General features: G+C 35.9%; 1 protein-coding gene across 4 annotated transcripts in view; it reads left to right on the plus strand.

The window, feature by feature from the left end:
• LOC132102879 (protein tweety homolog 1-like) overlaps positions 1–13,764 on the plus strand; it is a 33,514-nt gene extending 19,750 nt beyond the window's left edge. The window contains exons 8-15 of one of the 4 annotated variants that reach the window (XM_059507582.1): positions 596–671; positions 1,416–1,471; positions 2,264–2,356; positions 2,490–2,582; positions 3,321–3,460; positions 4,800–4,967; positions 7,216–7,294; positions 12,710–13,764. In XM_059507582.1, the coding sequence (XP_059363565.1) occupies positions 596–671; positions 1,416–1,471; positions 2,264–2,356; positions 2,490–2,582; positions 3,321–3,460; positions 4,800–4,967; positions 7,216–7,294; positions 12,710–12,733 (729 nt within the window). In that variant the 3' untranslated portion in view covers positions 12,734–13,764. The remainder of the gene's footprint in view (positions 1–595; positions 672–1,415; positions 1,472–2,263; positions 2,357–2,489; positions 2,583–3,320; positions 3,461–4,799; positions 4,968–7,215; positions 7,295–12,709) is intronic. The other 3 variants (XM_059507581.1, XM_059507584.1, XM_059507583.1) reach the window with 3 other exon arrangements.
• Positions 13,765–13,922: the final 158 nt, after the last annotated feature.

The raw sequence follows: 13,922 nt of genomic DNA on the forward strand, positions 1-13,922 counted from the left end.
AGAAAGAGGTAGTGACAGGAAGAGATGGCAGTTGCTGGCCTTCAAAACAAGAGTGTCATTGTCCAATTCCAGCCAGCAGGAACAATTGCCTACTGCTCCCTCTTTATAACACACACACACACACACACACACACACACACACACACACACACACACACACACACACACACACACACACCCACACCATGTTTTCAGTCCTCTTTTGTCACTCTCTTTCTCTCTTTCTCCTGACCCTCTTTAGCCCTCTTGTGAAGCTCTCTGTAATATTGAGTCCTATTCACTTTGATTAATCACCCACATTCCTTAAGGGAAAGTAATAAGTGTGTGTTAAAGAGGCAGCTGCAGAGTGGACAAGAGTAAAGGTGGAAAACTGGTTGAGGGATGAGACAGAAAAAAAATGAGGTTATGGGGGCAGCTTGCATGCATGTCAGTGAATACTGCAGATCAATAGCAGTCAGAGCTGTGGGACGGAGAGACTGAGAGAAGTATGTCACTTGGTCACTGTGCCACACTGTTAACATCTCTCTTCTGTATTTGCTTTTGCTCAATTCCCTTTCTTGTTCTCTTTTTCTCTCTCTCTCTCTTTCTCTCTCAGGCCCTGAGTGATTTTTGCTTTGACCCGAACACTTTTGTGCTTAACTCCACTCACTTCAACTCTAGGACAAGCACAGGTGCTGTAAAGCTTTTTCATACGCACTTGCTCTGTTTCAAAACCTATTGAGCTGCCTACATAGGCATCAGTTACACTCCTAATGTGAAGCTGTAGAGAAAGACAGGTTAATGAAGAGCAGTCAAATTAGCAAAGTGTAGTGTAGTGATATACAAAGCACTGCTTACACAGAAGTCTCTTTCAAACCAAGACACTTTCTGTAGATCAAAACGGCAAATCGACTGTGGTGTACATGTGGAGAAATAATTTGCCCTCACACAAAATTCCAGATTGCTATGAATAACATTGTGTTTTTGAAAGGTTTTGGATACAGATGATCGCCATTCACATGGATCCGCAAAAATGACTAAAATTGCTGAATTATGCATGGCGATGTCACTTTGTAAAGAAACACTTTGCCTATAGACTGAACAAATTTACACACAGATGAAAACGGTATCATTTACAAAAGCATGAACTTAACAAATTAAAAATTAAACATTAAACATTTTCAAAAATGCATTTTCAGGCCCTAAAACACCATTGTCATGTAAATCATCTGACAAAACACATGTAAAGTTTTTGATAATGGAATGAAAAAAACAAAAACAAAAAAACGAGTGTATAAAAACTTTAACTTTTTAACACTGTCATGGACATATCAGGGTTTACACGGAAAAAAATGGAGAAGCAGAACAGTGGGACAAGCAGTGTTACCCACGTTTTCAATCTTATTTTTCTCACTCTTTCTCTTCCCTCTAAATAGAAGTCCTGGATTATTACCTGACCTGTGACAGGAAAATGAGCAGCCCTTTTCAACAGGTGCGCAATCTTGTTACATGATGCTGCAGACGGTGATGTCATAGAGATTACTAGAGCAGGAAAAAAAATTGAATGTTAATGTTGTCACAAAGCAGAATTCCCCAAATATGGGGAATTATAATGATGTCACAAAGCACAGATTAAAATGAGAAAGCAATGCCATTTATGTCACGGTGGGGATGAACAGAATAAAGAGGATTATGACATTGTAATCAAGATTTTGTAATCAAGACCAAGACTGACAAGTGTTTTAGATGGGCTGATAAATGAAGAACTGAATTTGATGCTATTAAAGGAAATTATAAGGATAGTGAAATAACAATATTAAGAAAGAAAGAACGGCCGTTTCACACTGATGACTTTTCTGCTGCATAATAGAACTGCTGCTCTTGAGTGTATTGAATAATTCCTTTTATAAGGCCCACAAATAATAGAACGGTAACTGAGCCATGGAGAATTATTATATTGTTTCATAGAAGCAATTTTTACTATATTTTCTTCTTCAAAAGTAAGATCAGTGTTGAAATGCATGCAGTGTGAAACAGTGTTATTTTAGTATCACTGATATACTGTGGTTAATATTTTGAATTAAAATGTTATATTTTAACTCAAATATTATTTAAAGCTTTAGTCTTTTTGTTTTGTGTTTTTGTCATTTTTATTATTTTCTATATAACATGTCTTTTTTTATTAATTTCTCATGTATTACTTTTAGTTAAAAATGCAATTACACTTTTTAGCTTGTGAAATTTAGTTAAATCAGCTAAATTCTGTTTGTTGACCTGCCGTAAGATACTGACCCAGTCTCAGAGAGCGCTTTCCAGCATCCACTCTCACCTCTCCAGTCTGGAGAGAGACGCCCTCCCACGCTTTCCAAAGGCGGAGGTATGTTAGCACTGCTTTCATTGCCATCAATAATACCACAGTATATCCGCCGCTGACAGGAAAGATCAGTAGCAGCTGTATAGTAAAGTGGATGCGACATGCTGCTTAGCTACTGTGTTATTTTCTCTTTAAGAAGTCACTCAGGGAGGTGCAGCAGATCCTCAATGCCACTGAGGGCAACTTCCACCAACTGGTAGCACTTCTCAACTGTCGAGGGCTGAACAAGGTAACCTTCTTCTCAGAAGAAACCTGCTTTCCACCTCAACCTGACTGCAAGAGGAAGTAATATATATATATATACACAGTACAGACCAAAAGTTTGGACACACCTTCTCATTCAATGACTTTTCTTTATTTTCATGACTATGAAACTTGTATAGTCACACTGAAGGCATCAAAACTATGAATTAACACATGTGGAATTATATATGGAATTATATACATAACAAAAAAGTGTGAAACAACTGAAAATCTGTCATATTGTAGGTTCTTCAAAGTAGCCACCTTTTGCTTTGATTACTGCTTTGCACACTCTTGGCATTCTCTTGATGAGCTTCAAGAGGTAGTCACCTAAAATGGTCTTCCAACAGTCTTGAAGGAGTTCCCCGTGAGATGCTTAGCACTTGTTGGCCCTTTTGCCTTCAGTCTGTGGTCCAGCTCACCCCTAAACCATCTCGATTGGGTTCAGGTCCGGTGACTGTGGAGGCCAGGCGCAGCACCCCATCACTCTCCTTCTTGGTCAAATAGCCCTTGATGCCTTCAGTGTGACTCTACAATTTTCATAGTCATGAAAATAAAGAAAACTCTTTGAATGAGAAGGTGTGTCCAAACTTTTGGTCTGTACTGTACAGTGTATATATATATATATATATATATATATATATATATATATATATATATATATACTGTATATATTATAGCAAACTGTCTCAATCTACTCTCTGTTTTCATGTCACTCTCTCAGGATTATGTGGACTCTCTAAAAGGCTTGTGCTATGATGGGATGGAGGGGTTGCTCTTTCTTTCCCTGTACTCGTTTCTCTCAGCTTTTGCGTTCACAGCTATCCTTTGCTCCCTCCCTGGAGCCTGGAGGACTTTCCACAGGTTAGATGTACTTCATCCCTTCACCCCGTCCAACGTCCCATTTGCTGTTGTTTTCAGAAATGGCATTATATTCATGCCGTTACTTATTTTGATTTGTTAAGATGGATGAGGTACTTAAAAAGTTGTGTTGGTTTAGAAGTAAATATTATTATATAATATTATGTAGTTATATCATACGGTAAATACGTTTTTTTAATAAAATAATATCATATATAAAATATAAAGAAAATATATCTATATATGTAAATCATGTACCATTTACAAATTGTAAATAAAAAAGACGACTTCTATTTAGCATTGTTTTTTTTTTCTCCATAACATTTTATTAGAATAAAAAAAAGTGGAAAATTATTTTAATTTTACATTTTATGATTTAAATTATTATTATTCATATTTTTATTTCATTTTAAATATTTTAGTGTTTTGTGATTTAAATAATTATTATCTTCATCAGCTCATGAAGCCTTTGCAGATCCCTCAAAAAATCAGATTTTGATTGTTACATTTCATTGTTTATATTTTTTACCCTAAAGCATTTTTTTGCAGTTTTAATTCCATTAGATTGAATAACAACATTTTTATGTCTCCGACGTTTGCTCTCCACTGTTGTTATAAATGCAGAAGGCACGTATTGCTTTGAATGCTTTTTTAATTATAGGGAAATACCCAAGACAGAGGAATGTCATCTTAAAATCTGTAACATGAATAAATACATTTGTAATGCAAAACAAGTTACATAATTCCACCATCCTCAGCAACAAATGTAGCCAACTGTTAGTAGAGGTGGGCTGGGTCTGCTAAACTCTACTGTAGTTTATCATAAATGGGTCTGTGGTAACAACCGCACTCATCAGCAATGCACAGATGAGAGAAATGTGATCTCAATTTAGGGGCATTAGTGCTTAATGCACTTTACTCCTTATATCTGGATATGGTATTAATGTCGCTATAACATTAGTTCAGAAAGCTCAGTCACTTACTATTGATTCAGCCCGACTTGGTTCACTCCCCTCAGAGTGCCTGATGTTGGCAAATCCATCAGAGATGGCTGCAGTGTTTAATTGCTGTAAAACTTTGTTCAGAGCACCAACTCCATTTGCACAGACAGTAGATGGCAGATGCATAGATTACTGAAATGGCAGAACAGATTAAAGGATTACCTTCTAGACTGAGATTATTTGATTTCATGACAATATCTACATGTATGATATGACAGATTTTTCAATAAATGTCTTTAAGCCTTTGTTTTGCATATAACAAATAGCAGATAAAATGTATACCTATTTCATTCAGGTTTTTTTCACTTTCTTTCTTGCATAATTCTTATTGGATGGCATAGCGATTCAGAGGAATATGAGGACTCCGACAGCGAAAGCGAGGACCCCTTCACTTCTCATCAGGCACGTAGACAGACGGCCACGGGCTCCCAGCGAGGGGCCTTGCCCCACTTCTATAGTTACCAGGGGGCCGGCTGGACTCCCCCCTTTTCTAGCGCGCCTCCGTTACCGTGAGTAACACATACACAGACACACAGACAGACAGACAGAATGACCCTAACCATATACCACCATCAACTTGTGTAGACCTCCCACACAGATGAACAGTCTGGAGTACTAGGAGTGGCACTTAAAAATTTAATGAAGAAATCAAATATCAGTTTATTAATTGAACATTAAAATGTTAATTTAAAAAAATGTAAACACATTTGTATCTTTTTTTAATTAATAAAAAATGTAGTTAAATGTAACAATAATAATAATAATCAGTTTTCAAACTGAAAATTAAATATTTATATCAAAAACTTAAAAAATTAAAGATTGTCAAATTTAGTTAAACAGGTTAGCTAAATGTAACAATAAAATAATACAATTATTATTTTTCAAATAAAATTTTAAAGCATTTAAAATGTATTTATCAATTTTTTATTTCTTACTACAATATGGTTTTAAATTTTGGGACCGTTTTTTATTTTTATTAAAAAAAAAAAAGAATATTTATTTTCAAGGTAAAAGCGAAGACATTTATAATGTTACAAAAGATTTCTATTTTAAATAAATGCTTTTCTTTTGTTTTGTTCTATTCATCAAAGAATCCTGAAAATAATATGTCATGGTTTCCACAAAATGTACATATTAAAATATATATTAAAAAAATATAAATAAACATTTTCAATTATAGGAATTAACAATATTAAGGTTTTTAATGTACGTTTGGTCAAATAAATTCAGCATTTATTGTTAAACATTACAGACTTCTTTAAAAAACACTTTAGAACGGTAATGTACATTTACATTAAATAAACAATATCAAATATGTATGTTTTTTGTCAGTTTTGTACATTTGTTTTTTTAATTCATAAATAGATGATTCATTTCTTTTTAAGTGGCACTTCTAGTCATCCATATAAGTTTAGGAATTAGAAATTCACAGATTCTAGTTCATTGTTTGAGCAGCTATGCATCAAGGTTGCTTTATGAATGACCTTTGCACTATAAAACATATGTATAGGCATATTAACATAAAAATACAGAAACAAGTGTCATGCATATTCAAGAAAAACACATAAAGCTCCAGTCACACACAGACAGCTAGATATGCAGGTGTTAGATGGAGCGCACAGACAGACAGACAAACACATGCACACACAGACAGACACACAGACAGGTCTATATGTCAAGCACAGTCTAGCCAAAAAACAGACATTAGTCCAGAGGTCTGTCTGTCTGTGTGTCTGTCTATCGGTCTGTCCGTCATTGCAAGACAGACATAGATCCTCCAATAAGAGACGATGTACAATATAGGTAAAGTCCCGCCCCCTCCGATATTTCTGTCCGCTGCCAATCATGCTGTCCAAACTACGTCACTCTTTCAAATCTACTGCAGTTTGCCTTGCTGTTTCTTTCTCCCTGCTTTTTAACATCCCCCGTTTCTCTCTCTTTCTATTATTCTGTTTGGAATGATCATATTTGCTGTTTTCATAAAATAACAGCTGACATGAACACTTCTTCTCGCTTCATTCACATTTCCTTGAGCTTTAAAATTCATGTTTTTTTTTGTTGTTCATTTTTTATTACAATAAATCCTAATTCTATATTCTAAATGTATATATATGTACCGTATTTTCCGGACTATAAGTCACACTTTTTTATAGTTTGGCTGGTCCTGCGACTTATAGTCAGGTGCGACTTATTTATCAAAATTAATTTGACATGAACCAAGAGAAATAAACCAAGAGAAAACATTACCATCTAAGCTGCTCAGTGCTCCTGTAGTCTACACTGAAAACATAGTGCGCCCTCTCGTGGCTGTAGACGGTAATGTTTTCTCTTGGTGCTTGGTTCTAAATAAATGCGACTTATAGTCCAGTGCGACTTATATATGTTTTTTTTCCTCGTCATGACGTCATTTTTGACTGATGCGACTTATACTTAGGTGCGACTTATAGTCTGAAAAATACGGTATATATTGCATAATCATAGAACTTCACTTCTTCATTTAAATATCCTTCTGTGTTCTCTTAGATTCTTTCAGAAAAAAAGATAAAAAAAATTCTCAAAGTGAAAATGTCACATCTCTCTAACTCTCTTTTCTCTCCCTGTTTCCACCCTGGATCCTGGTTCTCATCCTTCTCTATGTCCCCTTTGGTGTGGCATGTTATTCTTCCGTCTCTTTGCTGTCCACTTCCTCCACCTCCATTGCCCCCTTCACCTTGTTCCTCTCTGCGCCTCTCTCTCTCTCTCTCTCTCTCTATGCAGGACTCCAAACGTTTCCTCCAATGGCAGCCCTGGTTATGAGAACCTGCCTTTGAGTGACAGGCAGTCCCCACCCCCCTCTGTGAGTTCCCTTGTCTTTGTCACATCACTGCAATCTGTGGCTGTCTCGTGATTCATTTTGTTTAGATTCAAACAGACTGACACAAATATCAGACTAGTATTGTCAAAAGACCCGGTACTTCGGTACTAAGTCGGTATAAAAATAAAAAAGAAAATGTGACGGTAGCAGGTTTCTTGAGTACCCGGTCAACCCGGTTCTTGACGCTTACAGCGCTATGATTTCCCCGAAGCAGAAAACACGGACGAAATCTCAAAATCCAGTCATGATAATGAAACTTACATTTTAATATTGTCGTTGCTAGGAAACACTTGTTTGTTTACTGTGTTGAGACGTGCTGCGTTTGGTCCCGTACTCTATCGCATACGTTGTCAGTGTTGTGCGCTTGCTTAGACCTTTGTTGTGATAAACAGTAAAGTACGTTCAGCTGAATTCAATTTCCGTTTTGTCGGGTTTAAAAAAGATTATTATACCGCGGCAACGGTCGCGGCAGCCCTCCAGTTAAGCCCTCCTCGTGTGAAGACTTAAGAGTGTAAAGACCATCGACTCTACCGCGCGACTCCACCGGGCAGGGACACTGGCAAGGGATATAAGTATTGTTTCGATTAAGCTCTTTTTCCTTCTCCTTGTTTCATTTCTGTTTCAGTTGTTTTTTTTTTTTTTGTTTATAACCAAATCTTACTATGTGTTTCCAGATCCCTACTATCATTACCACTCGCAAACCACACATCACACAATGTAGACAGCGCAATCTTAACAACCTGCACACTTTGCCTATATCTGCTAATACACTACTTTCTTTTTCTATTGGTCTCTGGAATTGCCAGTCTGCTGTAAACAAAGCCGATTTCATTACTTCTATTATTAGTCATTCAAAGCTTAATCTCGTGGCCCTAACAGAGACCTGGATCAAACCAGAGGACACTGCTACACCTGCAGCACTCTCCAATAATTTCTCATTTTCCCACTCCCCCCGTTTGACTGGAAGAGGTGGAAGTACTGGTCTGCTCATCTCTAATGATTGGAAATTTAATCCTTTACCATCTTTGGGTAGAACAGCTCGTTTGAATCTCATTCAGTTACTGTTACCTACCCTTTAAAAATTCATTTTGTAGTTGTCTATCGACCCCCAGGACCACTGGGTAACTTGTTAAATGAGTTAGATGTATTGCTCTCAACCTTTTCTGAGGATGGTACTCCCCTAGTTATGCTTGGAGATTTCAACATCCATCTAGATAAACCTCTGTATGCTGATTTCCACACTCTGCTTGCCTCTTTTGATCTCAACTGAGTGTCAACTACTGCTACTCACAAAACAGGCGACCAACTGGACCTTACTTATACACGACACTGCTCTACTGATCATGTTCTGGTTACTCCACTGCACACGTCAGATCACTTCCTCCTCACTCTTAACCTCAACATGGTCCCTGACACTTCACTTACCCCTCCACATGTCATCTTTCGACGTAACCTACGCACAATTTCACCTTCCCGGCTTTCTGCAATGGTTTTATCTTCACTTCCTTCCCCTAAACTGTTTGCATGTTTGGATGCTAACAGTGCTACTGATACTTTCTGCTCCACTCTTACATCTTGTATAGACACTGTTTGCCCCTTATCTTCCAGGCCAGCCCGTAACACCCCTTCTGCCCCTTGGTTATCTGATGTTCTACACGAACTCCATTCTAAGCTTAGAGCTGCTGTAAGGGTGTGGCGCAAATCCAGAAATACTACTGACCTTAATATGTATCAGTCACTCCTATCTTCTTTCTCTGCTAATGTCTCCACTGCTAAAATGACATACTACCATAACAAAATTAACATTTCGTCTAACTCTCGCATGCTTTTTAAAACATTTTCCTCACTTCTTTGTCCTCCTCTTCCCCCTCCTGCTTCATCTCTAATAGCTGACGACTTTGCAACGTTTTTCATTAATAAAATTAAACACATTAGTGCACAATTTTCCACACCACAATCAGTCAAGCTCATATCACCAGCAAACCTACACTCATTTACATCCTTCTCTTCACTCTCTGAGGCAGAAGTCTCAAAACTCATCCTTTCTAATCACCCTACAACTTGCCCGCTTGATCCTATTCCATCTCATCTCCTTCAAGCCATTTGTCCTGCAGTTGTACCTGCACTCACTCACATCATCAACATATCCCTCCACACTGGTGTTTTTCCCTCAACATTTAGACAGGCACGTATGACTCCACTACTTAAAAAACCCAACCTCAATCCATCTCTTTTAGAAAACTACAGACCAGTTTCCCTTCTTCCTTTCATTGCAAAAACACTTAAACGAGCTGTGTTCAACCAAGTCTCTACATTTCTCACACACAACAACCTCCTTGACAGCAACCAATCTGGCTTCAGAAGTGGACATTCAACTGAGATTGCCTTGCTCTCAGTTGTTGAAGCTCTAAGACTGGCAAGAGCGGAATCCAAATCTTCAGTACTTATCCTGCTTGATCTGTCCGCTGCTTTTGACACGGTTAACCACCAGATCCTCCTATCAACCCTACTGGCAAAAGGCATCTCAGGAACCACACTTCAATGGTTTGAGTCTTACCTATCAGATAGGTCCTTCAAAGTATCTTGGAGAGGTGAGGTGTCCAAGTCACAACATCTAACTACTGGGGTGCCTCAGGGCTCAGTTCTTGGACCACTTCTCTTCTCTGTCTACATGGCATCATTAGGTTCTGTCATTCAGAAACATGGCTTTTCATACCACTGCTATGCTGATGACACTCAACTCTACCTCACTATTGCAATGCCCTATTGGCAGGTCTTCCAGCCAATTCTGTCAAACCTTTACAATTAATTTAGAACGCGGCAGCAAGATTAATTTTTGATGAGCTAAAAAGAATATATGTCACACCTCTGTTTATCAATTTGCACTGGCTTCCAATAGCTGCTCGCATAAAATTCAAGGCATTGATGTTTGCCTACAAAACTACCACTGGCTCTGAACCCATTTACCCAAATTTGTTACTTCAGACTTATGTGTCCTCTAGAAGCTTGCGTTCTGCAAGTGAACGTCGCTTGATTGTGCCATCCCAAAGAAGCACAAAGTCACTTTTACGGACATTTAAATTAAATGTTCCCTCCTGGTGGAATGACCTCCCCAACTCTATCAGCTGAGTCCTTAGCCATCTTCAAGAATCGGCTTAAAACACATCTCTTCCATCTTTATTTGACCCTCTAACTTAAACACTCACTATTCTAATTCTTTTCTTTAAAAAAATCTAACTACCTTTCTAATCTTTTTAATTAATTAATTATTAATTAATTATGCAATTGTATGTGTGTGTGTGTGTGTGTGTATGTGTAAAGACCTCTAACACTAGCTTGCTCCATTCTTTTTTTATTCTATCTGTTTTCTTTATATTATATTATTTAAAATCCCATGCTAGGTGTACTTTGTTAACCTAACTGAGACTTGTTATAGCACTTATATATCATTGCTCTTTTTGTTGTTTTTGATTGCTTCCACTGTCCTCATCTGTAAGTCGCTTTGGATAAAAGCATCTGCTAAATGAGTAAATGTAAATGTAATATGGACAGTCACGGAATTTGTCAAAGTTAGCATAAATGAATCAAATAAAATCTCCATATGGACCATTATCTTTAAATGTTAAGCCACAAAAGTTGGTTGAAATATGAATCCTGCATGTTCTGCACTCACTATTCTCTGTGTGAATGAATGAATGGCTGAGACGTGCAGGTTTGTTTACTACACAGACTGAAGCGCGTGACGCTAGCAGTAATTTCAGCATCTGCCATCTCAATGAGGACATAAATACATAAACAACATCACCAGAACTGTTCTGAGTCACTTTACAAGCATTTTACCGTTTCATTTGAGTAAAAGCAGTGTCAATTTAAAGGTATTCACCGCAACCCGTCAAAATAAAAGTTCATTTTTACATAAAGGCATTGTGCTACAAAATATTACTGTTTATTTAGTAGAATGTATGTGATATTTCTACTACTGTTGAAAAAATTAATAAAACTTTATTTTTTATAGAAATAAATCACACAATATTTCTTCCATGTTTTAATTTGAATAACAAATCCCCTTTATTTACCAAAAAAATAAAATGTGTTTAAATTTCATTAATTAAAAGACAAATTAAATTTGGGTGAAACTTGTTTACTGTTTTTCATAAATATATTAATTGTAGAATAACTTTAAACACAATTGTTAATAAGAATAAAGATTGGCATTGGTTTTATTTTTAGTGATAAAAAGCGTGGTTTTTTTTTTTATTAGCATATTTTTGTGTTTTGCTTTGGTACCGAAATTGGTACTGAGAACCGTGGATTTCCACTGGTATCGGTACCGAATACTGAAATGTTGGTACCGTGACAAAAGTAGAACAGACTAAATGATCATTCGCTAAGCTCCGCCTTAAAATGTTACTGACCAATCACCAACCGTCATGTTATGAGACAAGCTTTCTCTTCTTATAATTTTATAGGAGTCCTGTTTGTTTACATGATGTTTAGTGAAATGTGTACTATTGTACAAAGTTTGGGGTTCAGTAAGATTTTTTAAAATTGTTTTTAAACAAATTTCTTATGCTCACCGAAGCTGCATTTATTTGACCAAAAATACAGTAAAAACCATAATATATTTAAATATTACATTCAAGTAACTGCTTTCTATTTTAATATGTTTTAAAATGTAATTTAGCCCTGTAATGACAAAACTGAATTTTTAGCAGCCATTACTCCAATCTTCAGTGTCACATGATCTTTGAGAAATCATTCTAATATGGTTTTTATTTCTTATTATTGACAGTGTTGGAAATAGAGGCACTACTTAGTTTTTGGTGGAAACCATGATACATCTTTTCAGTATTCTTTGATGAATAAAAGGTTAAAGAGAACATGATTTATTTTGAATAGAAATATTTTATAGCATTTTTAATTTTTCACATCTTTACTGTCACTTTTGATCAATTTAATGCGTTGTTCCTAAATAAAAGTATTATAAAAAATGTATATATATAATGTATTGACCCTAATCTTTTCAAAAGTAGTGTATTTTATAAGATAATATATTTTTATATTTTATAAAAATAAAAAAAAAATTACAGAAAAATTTGCATTGATATATTTTAATGATCCGTTAACATTTTATAGAAGAATAAGTCGTCTCCAGTTCATTACAGTGAGGCTTTCTAAAAAGCTTGCACGAGTTAGCAACAGTAACTAAGGGGGGTGGAGCTTAGTGAATGGTATATATAGTGAGAAAACAAAAGTATGATAAATAAGTTTAAATAGTTTTTTATGCATATGAGAATGCATTTATGATTTAATTTATAAATTAATGTCTTTTTCCTTCTCCTCCACCTGCGGATCTGTCTTCTCTTGGGACTCCTCTTCCGTGTGGTGTTCTGAAAGTACAGTACTCTCCCAGCATGCTGACTGCCTACGGCGGCAGTCAATCACATTCCAACCCGTCCCATTCAAGACACCTGTACTCACACTAATTATTTTTCTGTATAGTAGAAAAGAAAGATGTATAGCAAGGTTTAGTTTTCTTATGGATGGACACTTTATGAGATGAAAGACTAATTTAAAACTCTAGATGTTAAATATCTGTGTGTAACGTCAGTACCATTGAGTCTTTTGGGTGTGACAGAAGTACAAGTTGAATGACAGAAAAAGCCATGTGCTTCATTTAGCCGTCCCATCCTATCACGTCCTCTTCTGCAAGTGTCATGCTGTACATAGCTGGTGGAAACAAGATGGTATTGACGTGACAAGTAGTCATCTATTTTTAAATGTATAACCACTTTATTTTGAAGTTTTTATATTGATATATGTAGTCACAGATATATAGTAGCGATGGCACAATTTCTTTGTACAATTATGCAGTTTTTTCTTTTTTAATATTTGACAGACCCCTATTTTATAAGTGGCAATTCTGTATTACCTTGCATACCCTATGATACTATATGATTATTTATTTATATAATATAAATATTTGAATATATTCAATGTATAAACATTTGATTGTTAATGCATTTTGATGATCAAAGAAAAAAAAAAAGAAATCTGTAAAACATTGTTGAGGGCTAGTGTCCATATCCTCTACTGGCTCTGAGCAATGTGATTGCATTTTGCCAATTGCGATACAATGGCCACAATGCAAGCAGCAATAATCATCAGGACGTCTTGAAAACACCATCTGTGTCTGTATGTGTCAGAGGCCTTCATGACATGTTCAGTATATACTGTATATATATATATATATATATATATATATATATATATATATATATATATATATATAATATGTATACACACATTTAAAATTGAATTGGTCTCTTTTCTTGGCTATCAACCTGTCAGTCCTTAAAAAAATATGTTTCTATGGTTTAATGCTCCTTTTGAATGGCATCCTTTTTCACTACAGAGTCTAATATAAATTAAATAAAAATACAATAACAAAAGTGGAGTGTCTGAAAATGTTTGTTTTACCTCTTTACAGCTGCTGATGCAAAGCACTACAAGCATCCTGCTAAATAAACCTATATTGGGTTATTACCTAGAGTAGGTCAGAAATATTTCCCCATATATTATTGTTTTTAAAATGATTTATCATATTAAG

Source organism: Carassius carassius, chromosome 24 (genome assembly GCF_963082965.1).
Source record: "Carassius carassius chromosome 24, fCarCar2.1, whole genome shotgun sequence".
NCBI lineage: Eukaryota > Metazoa > Chordata > Actinopteri > Cypriniformes > Cyprinidae > Carassius > Carassius carassius.